We start from the raw sequence: 19,968 nt of genomic DNA, 5'->3' as shown, positions 1-19,968 counted from the left end.
ATCCCCTACCGCACATCGTCACCCTACCTGTGCCCTGCTTGTCACCACATCCCCTACCGCACATCATTGTCACCCTACCTGCGCCCTGCTTGTCACGCCGCTTATCACTTTCCGTCCCACAGATGTCCCGAGTCTCAGCATGGACGCCGCCATGTTTGCTGACACGTGACGTAACTTCCGCCCTGAAAGCTGCCAGTCACGGCCCGTCAGCAGCACATTGCCTTTCCCCCAGTGACCGGCTATGGAATATGACAGTGCACTGCTCGCGTGACTCTGCAGAGTTGTCTGCGCTGCATTGTTACGGACACCGAGCCAGTCAGTGTGGGGTCACGCGTGATTTTGCAGCAGGCTGCTAGTTAATAAAACCCAGCACTAGTGTAATGTATTAGTATACATTGCCGTACAGAGAATTGGTGATGATCAAGCGTTCGTAAGGTAGCTGGCTGCCAAAGGTCTGCACGTGGAGCCGTGATGGCGACCACCTCTCAACCGGGCAAAAAGCACATTGGTCAGGTGATCCGATGGTGTAAAGTATCGGCCCTGCAAGTAACGCCTGCTCATGCTGGAAAAACATCCTTGTTATCGGCAGCACATCATCGCGTGCGAAGAGCAGATGTGCTGCCGACCACGTGATGGGGACAGAACGGTTACACTGAGCCTGGCAGTCCTCGGCGGCCATGTAACAGTTACTAATGGCTTCTAGTCAGTGCGCTCAGGGGTTTTTATTTCACCGCCAGAGTGGTATCACCAATGTCTGCTCCCTGCCTCCAGTAATAGTATGCTCGCTTATAGCGCCATTCCACAGCGCTTTACATAAATCATCGCTGTCCCCAATGGGGCTCACAATCTACATTCCCTATCAGTATGTGTTGCACTGTGGGAGAACATACAGGCTGTATCCCACTCGAGGATGCTGTCCTTGGTGGGAGTTGATCTCAGAATCCCAGCTCTGCCGAGTAACAGTGCTAACCACTGAGCCCACGTATAGACTTCCTAGCCGCCATCTTTGCTCTTCTCTGTGACGGTCCCATTCCGCCCTGTTGGGAGCGCGCAGCTCCTAAATGACCGGCAGTCAGAGGAAGGCCTCTTTCACACTTCCATCTTTTGGCATCCGTCACAATCCATCATTTTGGGCAAAAAACGGATCGTGCAAATGTGCTCGCAGGATGCGTTTTTTGCCCATAGACTCGTATTAGCGACGGATTGCCACACGTCGCGTCCATCATGCAACGGATCCGTCGTGTTTTGGCGGACCATTGGCACAAAAAAAGTTCAATGTAACTTTTTTTGTACGTCGTGTCCGCCATTTTCAACCGCGCATGCGCAGACGAAACCCCGCCCCCTTCTCCCCAGACTGCAGAATGGGCAGCGGATGCATCGAAAAACTGCATCTGCTGCCCACATCGTGCAGTAAATTCACAACGTCCGTCGGTACGTCGGCCTGACGCATTGCGACGGACCCGTACTGACGGAAGTGTGAAAGAGGCCTAATGGGTGCAAGCTCTCAGTGTACGTCTATGGGGGCCTCGTTCTGGCTCTCTTAGATTTAGGGCATATTCAGACACCCGGGGCAATCTGCCGGCGCACGGACGACTAATGCATGCACTGGCCGCACATCTCCCAACCCCAGCATGGCAGCTCATGTATTTCTATGAGGTTTGGGTCGGTACGTTTTGGTCCAATACCGGGCTGAAATCGCCAGACGTCTGCAGGTGCCTATAGATTTCACAGCAATTTACAGTACGCCCAGTAAACGCTGGATCCATCAGAAGATGACTGCCAAGGCGCTAAGAACAGCAGCAGCCGGCGACTTCTAAGTATCCTACTGCATGCCGGTACGTACAGTATTGATGTCACTCAGATGGTGAAACAAACAAATGCTGGAGTCGTGCTATAAAGGGAACCTAGCAGTTGCTTCATGCTGCCCAAACCACAGCAGCATGAATCCTGGCCCAGCTGCGGGTATCGTTTGCTCTGAAATGCTTCAGGTATTCAGAGAAAATGTAGTTCGAAGATCCTGCCGGCTTCTTCCCTCAGCACTCCAGGCGAATGACAGGTTTCCCCTATGAGTAGACGTGGGAGAGACCTGTCAATCACCTAGACTGGCGCTGGACTAGTCTGGTCTCCCGCCCAATCCTCTAACTGTAATTCCTCATAAAAAAAAAAAAACAACTGACCAGGACTTCTGAACAAAATCGCAAGTGTGAACAGGGGCAAGGTGCCATGACTGCATAATACACAAAAGAATACAGCAGCACTCTGTAAGCGCCAATAAGTATGCAAGCATTGAATATATGAAATTAGAACTGCAGTGCGGATATAGGGAATATAATTATAAAATGAAGGTACTAAGAGACCACTAATGCTGCATTTAATTAGTGCTGGATCCTAACAGCTTGCATTACATGCTTTATTATGTTTGGAGGTGCTGGACAGTTTTTTTTGTAGTATACTATTGGCGGTGGTGAAGAAACACGGACATGTGAATAGCACATATATAGATTATAATGGATACGCGTTGAATCCATTAAAAAAACGGATACAACACGTACATGCAACACGAAGTCTGAATGAGGCCTTAGAGAGACATGTTTAAAGGGCCACTGTCACCCCCCCCAGCCGTTATAAACTAAAAGAGCCACCTTGTGCAGCAGTAATGCTGCAGTCTAACAAGGTAGCTCTTTTAGTTTTTGATTCATTTATTACCTCTAAAAAGCGTTTTAAAAATTGGCCACACATACCAGATATTATACCTGGAGGTGGTCCGAAGCGTCCTGTATGAATCCCCCAACTGCCGTCACTCATCTCTTCAGGGGCGATGGTACCCGCCCCCCCTGAGCGCTGTTATCTTCTGAAATCCGGCACCTGCGCTGTGCGTGCCTGCCTGGGGCCTGCGCAGTGTTCATTGTCAGTGCGGCCACACTGTTGCTGAATCCCCGCCCCGCACTGTTATTCATTATGCACAGTGCGGGGCTGGGTTCCTGGGCATGCGCACTGCGCTGTTTAGACGCTCCCCAGCTCCGACGCTCCCCCGCCTTCCCAGGAACCCCAGCCCCGCACTGTGCATAATGAATGACCGAATAATGACCGAATACCACAGGTGGCGTCACGAACACAAACTTTATTCCCTTTAAAGACCTTTCCCTTTTACATGAGCGCCCAGGGCCACGGACTGGGTCGCAGCCACCGTGACATCCCCCTGTGAACACCACCGGACCCGGTACCGAGAACCCCACAGCCCTGGCGGGCAACTCACAATCAGCATGTAGTTACTAGACAACCTGCCAATCCAGCTGGAGAAAGCAGGGGCGAGCCATCTGATGGTTCAATGGTTCGGAGGTAAGCCAAAAATAACATTTTAGTTACTTACCGGTAATGGGATTTTACAGAGCCCATGACAGCACCACCCGAGAGAGTGCCCGCCAGGACAGGAAACCTACTGAATAAAAGGGAGGTACCTCTCCTCCTTTTCAGATCATGAGAAGACCTCCAGACAGTAGCATAACCATCACCAAATACATTTTTCTTAACATCCTTAAAAGTGCAGACCACAAGTGACAAAGCGGGGGAGGGAATATAAGGATGCTGTTATGGGCTCTGTAATATCCCGTTACCAGTAAGTAAGATTTTTTCCCTTCCATGACAGCACCACCTGAGAGATTTAAATAGATCAAAAGCACCCTAGGGAGGTGTGGCACCCCAGGAGTTGGGGTACCACAGTGATGCTGCCTTCCTCTCGGGGAGGGTAGTGCCATGCCTGAAGACAAGTGGGATCCCTTTGACAGGTAAATCTTACACACAACATATTCTAACTCCAGGCCAGAAGGGGAAGCTCAAAACCCTGTTTTAGGGGAACTTCCCTGATATCCGTCCTCGTCTGGAGGATGAGTTAGTTCAGTCTGGAGCAGATAGTGATGGCAGAGAAGTGATTAGGAGCTCAGGGAGTCTGCAATTGGGCCTCCTGTGAGCCAGAGCGCAAAAACCAGGCACCGGGAGCCCGAGATTGTGGATAACTGCAAGGTTCACAGTAGAACTGGAGGGCATAGGACTGTATGTTAATTGCCCATACCATACCTGAAGTACAGCAGCAGATAGAGCCTGGAGTCAACTGTCAGAGACCCCCCAACAGAACAGATCAAGCTGCCTGCCGTGCAGGTACTGTCCCAGGACAGGAGAGAGAAAGGGGTACATTGCCAGCGAACTACAGATAGCAAGGGACCAGATAACCAGCGCAGCCATAGAGGAAGGCTCCCAACCTGACCTGCCAAGGGAGATTGCTACTTGTTTTCAGGCTGCCTGGACTCCTTCTGCACCTGTTGCCGGTACCCTGGACTGAGGCCTGTTACCATAGTAAACCAGGTAAAGACTGCAACTCTGTGTCATCCGTTATTTACCGGCAACCCACCATCCTTGCCATACACCTTGGGAACCCTGGGGATCCTGCTTCACCTGTGGGAAGTGTCACCATCTTGCTGCAACATCACCCCAGAGGACCACTTTAAGCACCGTCGGTCCCTCTGATCGACAGCCACAGGTGGCGTCACGAATAAACTTTATTACCAATTTTCCTTTAAAGACTTTCCCCCTTTTAAGTGAGTGCCCAGGGCCACTGACCGGATCGCAGCCACCATGACATCCCCTTTAAGAGCGACCGGACCCGGTACCGAGTATCCCCATTGCCCTGGTGGGCGACTCAGAGGGATCACCACTTGCAATACCTTCCTCTCAAAGGACAGGTCAACAGAGGAGGACAGTTTGAACTGATGCGGAGGAGAGGTACCGCCTTTTTATTCAGTAGATATCCTGTCCTGGTGGGCGGATACCCTCTCTCAGGTGGTGCTGTCATTGGAGAAGAGAAAAATTAACCCCCAAGGGTGGTTTGCATGTTAATGACAGGGCCAATTTTTACAATTCTGACCACTGTCCTTTTATGAGGTTACGGTGATTCTGACAATGTTTTCTCGTGACATATTGTACTTCATGATAGTGGTAACATTTCCTTGACATTACTTGCGTTTATTTGTGGAAAAAAATGGAAATTTGGCAAAAATTTTGAAAATTTCGCAATTTTCCAACTTTGAATTTTCATGGTCTGAAATCACAGAGGTATGTCACACAAAATACTTAATAAGTAATATTTCCCACATGTCTACTTTACATCAGCACAATTTTGGAACCAAAATTTTTTTTGTTAGGGCGTTATAAGGGTTAACACCATTTTTTTTTTAGGGACCACATCACATTTGAAGTCACTGAGGGGTCTATATGATAGAAAATACCCAAGTGTGACACCATTCTAAAAACTGCACCCCTCAAGGTGCTCAAAACCACATTCAAGAAGTTTATTAACCCTTCAGGTGTTTCACAGGAATTTTTGGAATGTTTAAAAAAAAAAAAAAAAAAAAAATGAACATTTAACTTTTTCACAAAAAATTTACTTCAGATCCAATTTGTTTTATGTTAGCAACGGTAACAGAGAAATTGGACCCCAAAAGTTGTTGTACAATTTGTCCTGAGTATGCTGGTACCCCATATGTGGGGGTAAACCACTGCTTGGGCGCATGGCAGAGCTCGGAAGGGAAGGAGTGCCATTTGACTTTTCAATACAAAATTGGCTGGAATTGAGATAGGACGCCATGTCTCGTTTGGAGAGCCCCTGATGTGCCTAAACAGTGGAACCCCCCCCAAAATGACACCATTTTGGAAAGTGGACCCCTAAGGATCTTATCTAGATGTGTGGTGAGCACTTTGAACCCCCAAGTGCTTCACAGAATTTTATAATGTAGAGCCCTAAAAATAAAAAATCTTGTTTTTTCACAAAAATGATTTTCGGCCAAAATTTTTTATTTTACCAAGGGTAACAGGAGAAATTGGACCCCAAAAGTTGTTGTGCAATTTGTCCTGAGTACGCCGATACCCTGTATATGGGGGAAAACCACTGTTTGGGCACATGGCAGAGCTCAGAAGGGAAGGAGCGCCATTTGACTTTTCAATGCAAAATTGGCTGTAATTGACATAGGACGCCATGTCTTGTTTGAAGAGCCCCTGATGTGCCTAAACAGTGGAAACCCCGAAAAAGTGACCCCATTTTGGAAAGTAGACCCCTAAGGAACTTATCTAGATGTGTGGTGAGCACTTTGAACCCCCAAGTGTTTCACTAAAGTTTATATCGCAGAGCCGATAAATTACACAGGTCTGCGACTAAAAAGCTGTTTGATTATTTTCATCTAATTTCCATGTATTTTGGTGTGCTGAAAACTAAAAAAATATTGAAAAAAATCCTGGATGTCAGGATTTGCCACAAAATGCAAAATTCTCTTCAAATTTAGTATATTTTTCTTAATTTTTGGTATTTTTTTATCTTAGGGTTTTGAAAGTCAAAATTACTATTAATTAATTCACATCAATGCATTGAAGATATACAAGACCCTGACTACAAAAAAATCGTAGGACGAATGCTGAAAGCATTTCAAGCTTTAGGTTGCCTGATGAGTTTGAAAGTGCATTTCCTCCATTCCCACTTTGACAGCTTTCCTGAAAATTTGGGAGCTGTGAGTGAAGAGCAAGGTGAACGATTCCACCAGGACATTAAAGAGATGGAAAGTAGATACCAGGGAAGATGGAGCATTACAATGATGGCAGACTACTGTTGGACGCTTCAGAGAGACATTGCAGATGCTACTCACAAGCGTAAATGTACCAAGAGAAGCCTCACAGGGAAGAAGAATCGATTTTAGTGTGTGTTAGTGAGCTCATTGCAGTTAAAAAATGATTTTCATGAAACATTTGTAATAAAAAATTAATTTTATGAGTCTATTTTCATTTATTTTGAGGTATTGTCTTATTTAACATAGTTACTTAAATTGTCAGAAAACGTGATGTCCTATGACAAAACGGAGGTCATTTTCGGATTCAACGCACTTAAAAACAAAGATTATGTGGAATAACCAAAACAGCTCTTGAAAAAAAAATTCTTGCAGACCTGTGTTATATTTTAGCCCCCAGTTTTGTATTTTCCCAAGGGTAACAGGAGAAATTGGACCCCAAAAGTTGTCCAATTTGTCCTGAGTACGCTGATACCCCATATGTGGGAGAAAACTACTGTTTGGGAGCATGGCAGAGCTCGGAAGGGAAGAAGTGGCGTTTTGGAATGCAGACTTTGATGGAATGGTCTGCGGGCGTTTGCAGAGCCCCTGATGTACTTAAACAGTAGAAACCCCCCACAAGTGACCCCATATTGGAAACTAGACCCCCAAGGAACTTATCTAGATGTGTTGTGAGAACTTTGAACCCCCAAGTGTTTCACTAAAGTTTATAATGCAGAGCCGTGAAAATAAAAAATCTTTTTTTCCACAAAAATTATTTTTTAGCCCATAGTTTTGTATTTTCCCAAGGGTAGCAGGAGAAATTGGACCCCAAAAGTTGTTGACCAATTTGCCCTGAGTACGCTGATACCCCATATGTGGGGATAAACCACAGTTTGGGCGCACGGCAGAGCTCGGAAGGGAAGGAGCACCGTTTTACTTTTTTCAACGCAGAATTGGATGGAATTGAGATCGGACATCATGTTGCGTTTGCAGAGCCTGGTGTGCCTAGACAGTGGAAACCCCCCAATTCTAACTCCAACCCTAACCCCAACACACCCCTAAACCTAATCCCAACCCTAACCATACCCCTAACCCTGACTCACCCTTAACCCAACTGTAAACGTAATCCAAACCCTAACTTCAACTCTAGGCCCAACCCTAACTTTAGCCCCAACCCTAACCCTAACTTTAGCCCCAACCCTAACCCTAATGGGAAAATGGAAATACATTTTTTTATTTTATAATTTTTCCCTAACTAAGGGGGTGATGAAGGGGGGTTTGATTTACTATTTATAGCGGGTTTTTATGTTTGGCAGCTGTCTCACACTAAAAGACGCTTTTTATTGCAAAAATATTTTTTGCGTTAACACATTCTGAGAGCTATAATTTTTTATATTTTGGTCCACAGAGTCATGTGAGGTCTTGTCTTTTGCGGGACGAGTTGACTTTTTTATTGGTACCATTTTCGGGCACGACATTTTTTGATCGCTTTTTATTCCGATTTTTGTTAGGCAGAATGAACAAAAACCAGCAATTCGTGAATTTCTTTTGTTGGGGGGCATTTATACCGTTCCGTGATTGGTAAAATTGATAAAGCAGTTTTATTCTTCGGGTCAGTACGATTACAGCGATACCTAATTTTTTTTTTTTTTTAATGTTTTGGCGCTTTTATACAATAAAAACTATGTCATAGAAAAAATAATTTTTGCATCGCTTTATTCTGAGGGCTATAACTTTTTTATTTTTTTGCTGATGACGCTGTATGGTGGCTCGCTTTTGCGGGACAAGATGACATTTTCGGCGGTACCATGTTTATTTATAGCCGTCTTTTTGATTGCGTGTTATTCCACTTTTTGTTCGGCGGTATAAAGCATTGTTTTTTGCCACATTTTTTTTTTTTACGGTGTTCACTGAAGGGGTTAACTAGTGGGACAGTTTTATAGAACGGGTCGTTACGGACGCGTCGATACTAAATATGTGTACTTTTCTTGTTTGTTTTTTTAGTTACATAAATGTATTTTATTGGAACAATATTTTTTCTTTTTTTTCATTTATTTAGGATTTTTGCACAGCACTGTGTCAGATCAGCGATCTGACAGGCAGTGCTGCAGGCTTGCCGGCGCATGCTCTCAGCAGGTGCTTGCAAGCCACTTCCCTGCAGGACCCGGAAGGCCTCCCTGCGGCTATCTTGGATCCGGGGCTTGCAGGGAGGAGGACACCTCCCTGCGCGATGCTTCCCTATGCCGCCGGAACACTGCGATCATGTTTGATTGCAGTGTTCCGGGGGTTAATGTACTGGGAGTAGTCCGTGGCCACTCCTGGCATAGTGCCAGATGACAGCTTTAATAATCAGCTGACACCCGGCGGCGATTGGCCACGCTCCCCCCGCGAGTGCGGCCGATCCCCTATGACGTACTATCCCGTCCCTGGGAATTAAGTCCCAGGTCACCTCGACGGGATAGTACGTCAAATGGCAGAAAGGGGTAAAAACTAAAAAAGTTTTTTTTTTTTTTTTTATTTAAATCGGCAGCGCTTTGGACGCAGCACATGTCCGCTGTGTCCAAAGCGCTGGTGGCTTTTGAACACAGGTGATTCTGCCAGTGTTCATTGAACCGTGCAGAATCACCACACCCTATACATTGTACAGGTGACATCTTGTGGAGACTGAGCGTCTTCGCAAGATAAATTCAGATGCTGCAGTCTGGATAGACGTGCTGCATGTCTGTCTCCGTGGGTGTCCGTGGATGCATAGTGGGCATGGGAGCTCTAGAAATCCCATCCACTATGCTGTAACATGTGGACAATGACAATGCAGATGTACGCAGAGTCCAACCCGCAACGTTTACTGACCGCGAAAACGTACCCTCAATGTGTAATTGCTAAATTTTACATTCCCTTTTGGCTAGCCATACACATTATATAAATGCTGGCCAAGCAGACATCTTAGTGCAGTCAGTCTACAATGTAATGAGGGAAACCAAATCGTACATAAATGGAATAAGATGGGAAAAGAAGGTTCGCGCACACGGGATTTCAACATGTTGGATCCTGTGTTCCCACAGGAGGTACCGTACTTTGGGTAGCTGTGCTCTGGTAGTACCATGGCGTGCTGTGGTACACACTACTGTAGGCACTTTGCCTGGATCTGTTATGGGGCACTGTGGCAGTCTCTACAATATGAGGTCTATAGTAGACCATATTAGAAGGGAAAAACCAACTCACCGCAGATTAGTAGAGTCCTGTGAACAAATCCACATTCTGACGGTACACCATAATCTAGTGGTACTGCGGCTGGCTCTATTATGGGGATACTCTGGTAAACGGCGTTGCGGAGGCACTGTGGCTGTTCTACAATGGGATTAGAGTGTAGTCATTATTATGGGAGTACTTTGGGAAGCTATGCTTTGGCAGCACTGTGGCTTGTTCTCCTATGGGGGTACTGTGGTAGACAATACAATGTAGGCACTTTGCCTGGCTCTGTTATGGGGGCACTATACAATTGGAGGGCTGTAGTAGACCATAATATAGCAGCACTGTGGCTGGCTCTACTGTGAGGATACTGCTGTAGACATTATTATGGAAGCCCTTTTCCTGGTGGCTGTGGTATGGGGCACTGAGGTTTCTTCACACAAGTCATATTCCTGAATCACAGCCAGAACCACACAGTCACACCAGGAGTCATGTCCCTGAAGCACAGCTGGTACTGCACAGTTACAGCACGAGTTATGTCCCTGAAGCACAGACGGTACCGCACAGCTATAGCAGGAGTCATGTCCCTGAAGCACAGCCGGTACTGCACAGCTATAGCAGGAGTCATGTCTCTGAAGCACAGCCGGTACCGCACAGCTATAGCAGGAGCCATGTCCCTGAAGCACAGCCGGTACCGCACAGCTATAGCAGGAGTCATGTCCCTAAAGTACAGCCGGTACCGCAGTTATAGCTGGTGTCATGTCCCTGAAGCACAGCCAGTACCGCAGTTACAGCAGGAGACATGTCCCTGAAGCACAACTGGTACCGCAGTTACAGTAGGAGTCATGCCCCTGAAACACAGCCGGTGTCATGTCCGTGAAGCACAGCCGGTACGGCAGTTACAGCAGGAGCCATGTCCCTGAAGCACATGAAGCGATGGTCGGGGGACCACCATGGTGCAGGAAGACTACTGTACACAAGATGAGGTGCAAACAACAAAGGGTAAATTTATTGGGAGGCAAGGAACGAAGTGAATGAGGAAGATGCAAAGGGTATACAATGGCAAAAGACAATTTACAAGAGTTATATTCTTTAGCTTGTCCGTAAAATAGCACGGTGCTCCAACTATTACAGACTCAAAATATGTCTAACAAGCAAATGTAAACAATAAACAAGTGATGATGCTACTCCACATATAACCTCCCTGGCCTTTACTAAGCAGGCCACACGGCTCCCGTGTACTGACTTTTGAAGCCTACACTAGGCCCTAACAGGTGCACCAAACAGGAACAAACTCACAGTGATGTTGGAGAATCAGGTCCAGTCCCAGGGGGGCCCCCAGCAGTCTATTATGGTGGTGCGCACGGCTTTGTCAGCTCTGTGAAATGTGGTCTTCTCCTTGCTTCTGGATCCTAGGGATGCTCTTGGAAACTGTAAATCCCTTTCTCTGTATCTTCGTGGCTCTCTTGCAGCTATATCAGGGCACAGTTCTTCTCTCTTTCAGCTATCAGCACAAAAAGTCCTCTCTGCAGCAGCCTCAGCTCACACACGCTGCTCCAGCTCCACACCTGCACTCTGCACAGACTAGTTCATTACGATTATTGCAGGGGAGAAGCAGAACATTCCATCACGCCAGACAAGGGGGTGCAGCCTTTTAAAGTGACAGCGTGTTTCTTACTGTCCATAACAGCACCACCCTCTTGCATGCCTCCCTACTTGATGATGGTCGTCCTCGGCCATCACAGCATCAGGGTCAAAGTGTAATGGAGGAACGTGCAATGCAGAAACAGCACCTATAGAGGACGCAACAAAGGTGTAAAAACAGACAGAGCACACTGTTCTACATATCGGACTGGTGGAACCCCTGCATTAGACCTCTGGGATCTCCGAAGCTCTTGGCTGTCAGGCAAGGCTTGACTATATTCCAGAGGAACACTTGTTGCAGGAGACATTGTGAGCTCTTGTCTGGTCTCGTCCTCACATGGCGGTACTGGTACATCCATGGGATTACCGTCTCCGTGTGGCTGAGAACCCCCTACTGTGTCAGGGACGGTCCACCACTCATCACCGATTTCACCATCAGGCATGACAGATTCAGGAAGTGGAGTAGCACCTTCAGGCGACAATGGTGTAGAACAGACCTCAGACCCGCAAGGCCGCAGCATATTTCTGTGAAGTACTCTAGGGGCAGATGCCCCAGTCTCAATCTGTACCTTGTAGACAGGGCCATTAGCATACACTTGCTCGATAACTTTGTACGGCTGTACTTCCCATCTATCACTTAGTTTTCCCTTGGGGCGTTTCTCTCTAACTAATACTCGGTCTCCAGGTTGGAGCGGTAACTCTTGAGTCAGTTTGCGGGCCGTATGTTCTTTTTCTTGCAGCTGCTGACCCAACCGCCGTATCGTTTGCAATCGTTGCCAATGCTCTTTCACCCATGAGGCGATAGTTCGCTCCATCAGCTCCTCTGGCTGTTCCAAATTCAGCTCAATGATCTCTCGTCCAGCTCTTCCAAACAACAATAGATAGGGGGTATAACCCGTGGTGGAGTGGACCCGATTGTTGTAGGTCCAAACCAATTCCAGCAGATAGTCTGGCCAACATGCCTTCTTATCCTCCTCCAACGTTCTCAGCATTTGAAGTAAGGTTCGGTTGAAGCGTTCACAAGCTCCGTTGCCTTGAGGGTGGTAAGGGGTGGTCCGGGACCACTCGATGCAGGGCAACGGATACGAGTCTCGAACAGTGCAGGCATTGAGTTTCCTGTCATCTACACAGAACCGGATGGTCCCATCATTTTTCTTGACGAGCAGCACCAGGGCTGCCCAAGGGCTCTGACTACTCTGCACCACTCCTGAATCCAGCATCTGCCTCAGTAATGTTTTCATCTCTTGATACATCTTGGGCGGGATCTGCCGGTATTGTTCTCGAATTGGATGATCTTCCCCAGTCGGTATCTCATGTGTGATGGCTTCAGTACAGCCGAAATCTTCGGCATGACGGGCGAATGCGGCCTGATTTTCCCACAGCATAGTTTCTATTGCTTGCACACGCTCAGCGCCCAGAGCCTTCACATCCACTTCCATTTGATCAAGGATGACCCGTCCACTCCACTCCGGGGATGGCATCTCTTCGTCCCCTGCAGCAACTGCTAGGGTCCACCCCACGCCTTCTTTCGGTGATAAAGACATCTCCTTCTGACTCACCACTTCACCCTTATGTAGGTACAACAGGGCCAGATCTGTCCCTCGTGGCAAGGTGACCTCCCTTGGGCCCACATTCAAAGCTCTTATGGGGACATGTCCTCGCTGGACCACAGCTATCGTACGAGCCGTCATGACTTCTTGGTCCACTCCTCCGCCTACCACAGGCTGAACAACCACTTCCAACCCGTCAAGGTTGCGGTGAGTCCCCACTGGAAGGTATACTATATTTTCTCGCTCGGGAGGTAGGATTACAGGTTCTTTACCAGGAGCCCTGATGACCCCTACCGTCTGATAAGATGGCACACTCTTCTGCATCCCACAGACGCGGATCAGTCGTTGAAGGGCTTCTTGAGTAGGCTTATGTGTAGTAGCCTTCTTCCAATATCCAGGTCCCCGTTTGGTAAACATAATCTGATCGAGTTCACGTAGGATGTTCATTCCCAGTACTACAGGCACATCTTCCTTGATAGGCTCAGGGACTAGCAGGATCCCTTTTCTCCCAACTTCTTGCCCACAGATTCGAATATTCATCCACACGACCCCTGTGACCAGGATCGGTTGTTGGTTGGCAGCAAACAACCGGATCAATGTCTCTTTTTCTGGCTTGGCCAGGTCCTGGAAATGCTGCTTGAAATACACTTCTGGCATCGTTGTCACTTGTGACCCGGTATCTATCAGGCAATCCACTAGAACTCCTTTGAATTCAGCACGTAGGATGGGGCTCCCAGCAATCAAGTGTTCGTTATGATATGGAGCGGCCTCTCTCCTCGCCTCCCCCGCAGAGTGCCGCACTACTGCGGGGGTTGGTAGTTTAATGGCGGCTTCCGCTGGCCTTGAGTATAGTTCCGACAGTCTCTGGCAAGGTGCCCCCATCCTCCACATTCCCAGCATTGAATGCCTCCTCCTCGCCGGGGGGTACCTCGAGCCTGTCCTCGTGCCTCCGATGCCTGACGGGAGGGGGCATGCTCCCACTGATCCCTTACCGGTCGGGCTGAAGTATGGTTGCATGAGTACGGTGGGTCAGACTGTTGTAGTTCCCCCACTCTTTGCTCCATCTGGGTCAGTTTCTCTTGCACGTTGACAAGGGACCGCTGCAAGTCTTGCACCACCTGGACCAGCACCTCCTGATGGTTTGGGTCCCCTCTGGTATTGGCGCCCTGGACACGCATTACCCCAGATGCATAGCTCTCTTCTTTACTTCGGGCCACTGTTTCCGCCAGGATTTGACAAAACGTAAGAGCCGGATCTGCCCGGACCCGTTTTGACAGTGCTCGCCTCAAGGATGTGCTGTGCAGTCCCAGAATGAATTGCTCCCGGAGTATCCGGTCTTTAGAGCCCATGCCGCCAAATCCATCCACCTCCTTTCTCTGCACCTCTGCTAACACTTCTTGCAGTGCTGTTGCATACTGAGAAATTCCTCCTTCTTCCCGCTGCAGCCTAGAGAAAAATTTGGCGCGAAGGTGTCCGGCGCTAGCAGTCTCGCCGTAGATCTCTTCCAGGAACTTCACTAGCTCCTTGAGGGTACTGCGGGTGAGTTCTGGTTGTAGGCAGACATTTCTATGGGCTTCTCCCTCTAGGGCAGTTAACGCAATGTCCACTTCAAGGTCTGGGCTGATGTTATAAATCTTTAGGGTGCTTTGCAGCCGGGACACCCAGTCGGACAGTGGCATATTCTTGCTGTCAAACTTTGGTAGCACACTAAATATGGTGCCCATAGGGAGTGTCCTTGCAGGGGTTCCACCAATGCCCACAGCACCTCCATTAACATTAGCATTCCCGCCATTGCTGTCTGCTGCCTTCATCTTGGTGACAGTACCCTGCTCGCAGCGCCACTTGAAGCGATGGCCGGGGGACCACCACGGTGCAGGAAGACTACTGTACACAAGATGAGGTGGAAACAACAAAGGGTAAATTTATTGGGAGGCAAGGAACGAAGTGGCAAAAGACAATTTACAAGAGTTATATTCTTTAGCTTGTCTGTAAAATAGCACGGTGCTCCAACTATTACAGACTCAAAATATGTCTAAAGGTACCGTCACACTAGGCGATATCGCCAGCGATCCGTGACGTTGCAGCGTCCTGCATAGCGATATCGCTATGTTTGGCACGCAGCAGCGATCTGGATCCTGCTGGGATATCGCTGGTTGCAGGGAGAGTGGACGAACTTTCTTTCGTCGCAACTCTCCCGCTGACACCGCTGGATCGCCGTGTGTGACGCCGATCCAGCGATGTCTTCACTGGTATCCATGGTAAACATCGGGTTACTAAGCGCAGGGCCGCGCTTAGTAACCCGATATTTACCATGGATACCATGGTAAAAGTAAAAAAAAAAACACTACATACTCACCGTCTGTTGTCCGTCACGTCCCCTGGAGCTTGCCGTACTGACTGTCTCAGCGCCGTCCGGCCGTAAAGCAGAGCCCAGCGGTGAACCTGCAGTAACAGCGGTTCACCGCTGGGCACCGCTGTTACGGCCGGCCGGCGCTGAGTCACAGTCAGTGCGGCAAGCTCCAGGGGACATGAAGGACGACAGAAGGTGCGTATGTAGTGTTTTTTTTTTTTTTACATGGGGACTTCGGCATCGCTGAAGACAGTTTCAGCGATGCCGAAGTCGCTTGGTCGCTGGAGAGAGCTGTCTGTGTGACAGCTCCCCAGCGACCACACAGCAACTTACCAGCGATCACGTCGCTGGTCGCGATCGCTGGTAAGTTGCTTAGTGTAACGGCACCTTAACAAGCAAATGTAAACAATAAACAAGTGATGATGCTACTCCACATATAACCTCCCTGACCTTTACTAAGCAGGCCACACGGCTCCCGTGTACTGACTATTGAAGCCTACACTAGGCCCTAACAGGTGCACCAAACAGGAACAAACTCACGGTGATGTTGGAGAATCAGGTCCAGTCCCAGGGGGGCCCCAGCAGTCTATTACCGTGGTGCGCACGGCTTTCTTTCAGCTCTGTGAAACGTGGTCTTCTCCTTGCTTCTGGATCCTAGGGATGCTCCTGGAAACTGTAAATCCCTTTCTCTGTATCTTCGTGGCTCTGTTGCAGCTATATCAGGACACAGTTCTTCTCTCTTTCAGCTATCAGCACAAAAAGTCCTCTCTGCAGCAGCCTCAGCTCACACACGCTGCTCCAGCTCCACACCTGCACTCTGCACAGACTAGTTCATCACACTAGTGATGTGTCGTTCGCGAACGAGCCGATACAAAGAGCCGGCTCCCTGCTGTGAACGATGGGAGCTGGCACGCCAGTGAGAGCCACTAAAATTCCTGAATGGCTCTCACTGCGCGTAAAATCCCGGACTTCGGCATGTGTAACTCCGCCCACCTGAGTAAAACTCCACCCACTCTTCAATTTAATTGGCTCTAAGAAGTGGGCGGAGTTTCTGCAGTAGGTGGGCGGAGTTTCGTACTCATGATCAGATATTCAATAGGGATCCATTTAGGATCCAAAAAGAGCCGTTTTGTGAGCCGAAAGAGCCGGCTCTTTTTGGTGAGCAGAGCCATGAGAGCCGGATCACCAAAAAGAGCCGGACTGCCCATCACTACATCACACTGACTATTGCAGGGGAGAAGCAGAACATTCCATCACGCCAGACAAGGGGGTGCAGCCTCTTAAAGTGACAGCGTGTTCCTTACTGTCCATAACATCACCACCCTCTTATACACAGCCGGTACCCCACAGTTACAGCAGGAGTCAAGTCCCTGAAGCACAGCTGGTAGTGCACAATTATAGCAGGAGTCATGTCCCTGAAGCAAAGCCAGTACCGCAGTTATAGCAGGAGTCATGTCCCTGAAGCACAGCTGCTACCGCACAGCTATAGCAGGAGTCATGTACCTGAAGCACAGCTGGTACCGGACGGTTATAGCAAGAGTCATGTCCCTAAAGCACAGCCGGTACCGCAGTTATAGCAGGAGTCATGTCCCTGAAGCACAGCCGGTGTCATGTCCCTGAAGCACAACCAGTACCGCAGGTACAACAGGAGCCACGTCCCTGAAGCACAAACGGTACTGCAGTTACAGTAGGAGTCATGTCCCTGAAGCACAGCCTGTGTCATGTCCGTGAAGCACAGCTGGTACGGCAGTTACAGCAGGAGCCATGTCCCTGAAGCACAGCCGGTACAGCACAGTTACAGCAGGAGCCATCTCCCTGAAGCACAGCTGGTACTGTACAGTTACAGCACGAGTCATGTCCCTGAAGCACAGCCGATACTGCACAGTCAGATCCGGAGCTATGTCCCTGAAGTACAGCTGGTAGTGCACAATTATAGCAGGACCTATGTCCCTGACACACAGCCAGTACCGCACAGTTACAGCATGATAGTTGCTGGAAGATTGGCGTGCACTCGGTCAAAGTATTGAGGTGCAGGTGGAATAGGGCCTGAGACCCCATGACCAAGGCTAGAGAGATTCACCGCACACTCTGTTTTTTGGTGATGCAAGTTTCTTTATTTCACGCGAACAAACAAAAGTAATTGTGACCTTGAAGTATGCAACAAAGTAAGGATGTTGTGACCTCACTGGGGTCTTTATCACAATGTTGTTTGGTAATTGAAATGAAAGGGATATATTTGAGGGATAAGAGTTGCAGTTACTGCTGTCTTGTCTTGGGTTTCCTTGGTTCTCCCGCGCCTATGTTTGCTGCTAGTATCGCAGTTACACCAAGTGTAACTGCGATACTGGCAGCAAACATAGGCGCGGGAGCGCCAAGGAAACCAAGACAACACAGCAGTAACTGCAACTCTTATCCCTCAAATATATCCCTTTCATTTCAATTACCAAACGACATTGTGATAAAGACCCCAATCGGGTCGAAACGTCCTTACTTTGTCGCATACTCACTTTGTCACATAGTCATGTCCCGGAAGCACAGCCGGTACCGCACAGCTACAGCAGGAGTCATGGCCCTGACGCACAGCTGGCACCGCAGGACAGCAGGAGTCATGTCCCTGAAGTGCAGCTGGTAGTGCACAATTATAGCAGTAGTCATGTCCCTGAAGCACAGCCGCTACCGCACAGCTATAGCAGGAGCCATGTCCCTGAAGCACAGCTGGTACTGCACAGCTACAGCAGGAGCCATGTCCCTGAATCATAGCTGGTAGTGCACAATTATAGCAGGATAAGATAATCACTGCACTTGTATACTGGAAGTTGCTTGTATCAGAACTTTATTAGACTAGAACTTGTGGTGAAGCGATAAGCAAATTAACGTTTCGGCCAACCCGTGGCCTTGATCACAAAATCGCCAAATAGATTTCGTAGTTTAAGTATACTGTATGGCTGAAGAATCTGATAGAGGACGTAGTAATATAAACCAGACTAGTATGGTCTAAACACTCTGCTTGCCAGTGCAATATAAATATTGCTCCAACCGGGAATGGAATTATAGACTTGAGGAATATGGCTGTCTTGTATATATAGTCAGAGCTACAGGTCAGGTTATGTGGTTCCTGTGTAGCTTGATATATCCCGGGGGGAGCAGGGAAGGGTAGCGATCCGTTTCCCTTCGTTTCCTGCATGTGGAATAAGCGTTGTTGGCCAAGTGGAAGGAGCCGACACAATCTGTGTCAAGGCAGTGAGGATTCTAGTCTAATAAAGTTCTGATACAAGCAACTTCCAGTATACGAGTGCAGTGATTATCTTATCTTACGATTTATGGGACTCCTGGCCCCATTCACTGGCACCGTGAATTACAGTGATTGAGTGCTAGCTTTCTATGTTCTCTACAATTATAGCAGGAGTCATGTTTCTGAAGCACAGCCGGTACCACACAGCTATAGTAGGAGCCATGTCCCTGACGCACAGCCGGTACCGCACAGCTATAGCAGGAGTCATGTCCCTGAAGCACAGCCGGTACCACAGTTAAAACAGGAGTTGTGTCCCTGAAGTGCATCTTGTAGTGCACAATTATAACAGGAGTCATGTCCCTGAAGCACAGCCGGTACCGCAGTTATAGCAGGTGTCGTGTCCCTGAAGCACAGCCGGTACCGTAGTTATAGCAGGAGTCGTGTCCCTGAAGCACAGCCGGTACTGTACAGCTACAGCAGGAGCCATGTCTTGTCCCTGAAACACAGCCGGTACAGCAGGAGCCATGTCCCTGAAGCACAGCCGGTACCGCATAGTTACAGCAGGAGCCATGTCTTGTACCTGAAGCACAGCCGGTACCGCAGTTACAGCAGGAGCCATGTCTTGTCCCTGAAGCACAGCCAGTACTGCAGTTACAGCAGGAGCCATGTCTTGTCCCTGAAGCACAGCCGGTACAGCAGGAGCCATGTCCCTGAAGCACAGCCGATACCGCAGTTACAGCAGGAGCCATGTCTTGTCCCTGAAGCACAGCCAGTACCGCAGGAGCCATGTCCCTGAAGCACAGCCGGTACAGCAGGAGCCATGTCCCTGAAGCACAGCCGGTACAGCAGGAGCCATGTCCCTGAAGCACAGCCGGTACTGCATAGTTACAGCAGGAGCCATGTCTTGTCCCTGAAACACAGCCGGTACAGCAGGAGCCATGTCCCTGAAGCACAGCCGGTACCGCAGCTACAGCAGGAGCCATGTCTTGTCCCTGAAACACAGCCGGTACCGCAGTTACAGCAGGAGCCATGTCTTGTCCCTGAAGCACAGCCAGTACCGCTGGAACCATATCCCTGAAGCACAGCCGGTACAGCAGGAGCCATGTCCCTGAAGCACAGCCGATACCGCAGTTACAGCAGGAGCCATGTCTTGTCCCTGAAGCACAGCCAGTACCGCAGGAGCCATGTCCCTGAAGCACAGCCGGTACAGCAGGAGCCATGTCCCTGAAGCACAGCCGGTACCGCATAGTTACAGCAGGAGCCATGTCTTGTCCCTGAAACACAGCCGGTACAGCAGGAGCCATGTCCCTGAAGCACAGCCGGTACCGCAGCTACAGCAGGAGCCATGTCTTGTCCCTGAAACACAGCCGGTACCGCAGTTACAGCAGGAGCCATGTCTTGTCCCTGAAGCACAGC

The 19,968-nt window shown here is 48.9% G+C and overlaps 1 protein-coding gene across 4 annotated transcripts in view; it reads right to left on the bottom strand.

Moving 5' to 3' along the window:
* Window positions 1-19,968, bottom strand: part of PMPCB (peptidase, mitochondrial processing subunit beta) — a 71,269-nt gene that overhangs the window by 49,396 nt on the left and 1,905 nt on the right. The window contains exon 1 of one of the 4 annotated variants that reach the window (XM_077264728.1): window positions 405-532. The exons of 2 other annotated variants lie outside the window; for them this stretch is intronic. Coding sequence is in view for 1 of the 2 variants with exons in the window: in XM_077264726.1 (XP_077120841.1) it covers window positions 79-153 (75 nt within the window). In the remaining variant the exon portion in view is untranslated. Of the gene's footprint in view, window positions 1-78; window positions 271-404; window positions 533-19,968 lie in introns of those variants that run through there. One more of the 4 variants, XM_077264726.1, reaches the window with a different exon arrangement.

This window comes from Ranitomeya variabilis, chromosome 5 (genome assembly GCF_051348905.1).
Source record: "Ranitomeya variabilis isolate aRanVar5 chromosome 5, aRanVar5.hap1, whole genome shotgun sequence".
Lineage (NCBI taxonomy): Eukaryota > Metazoa > Chordata > Amphibia > Anura > Dendrobatidae > Ranitomeya > Ranitomeya variabilis.
Note: the sequence above shows the minus strand (reverse complement) of the source record. Positions and strands in the feature narration are given on the sequence as shown.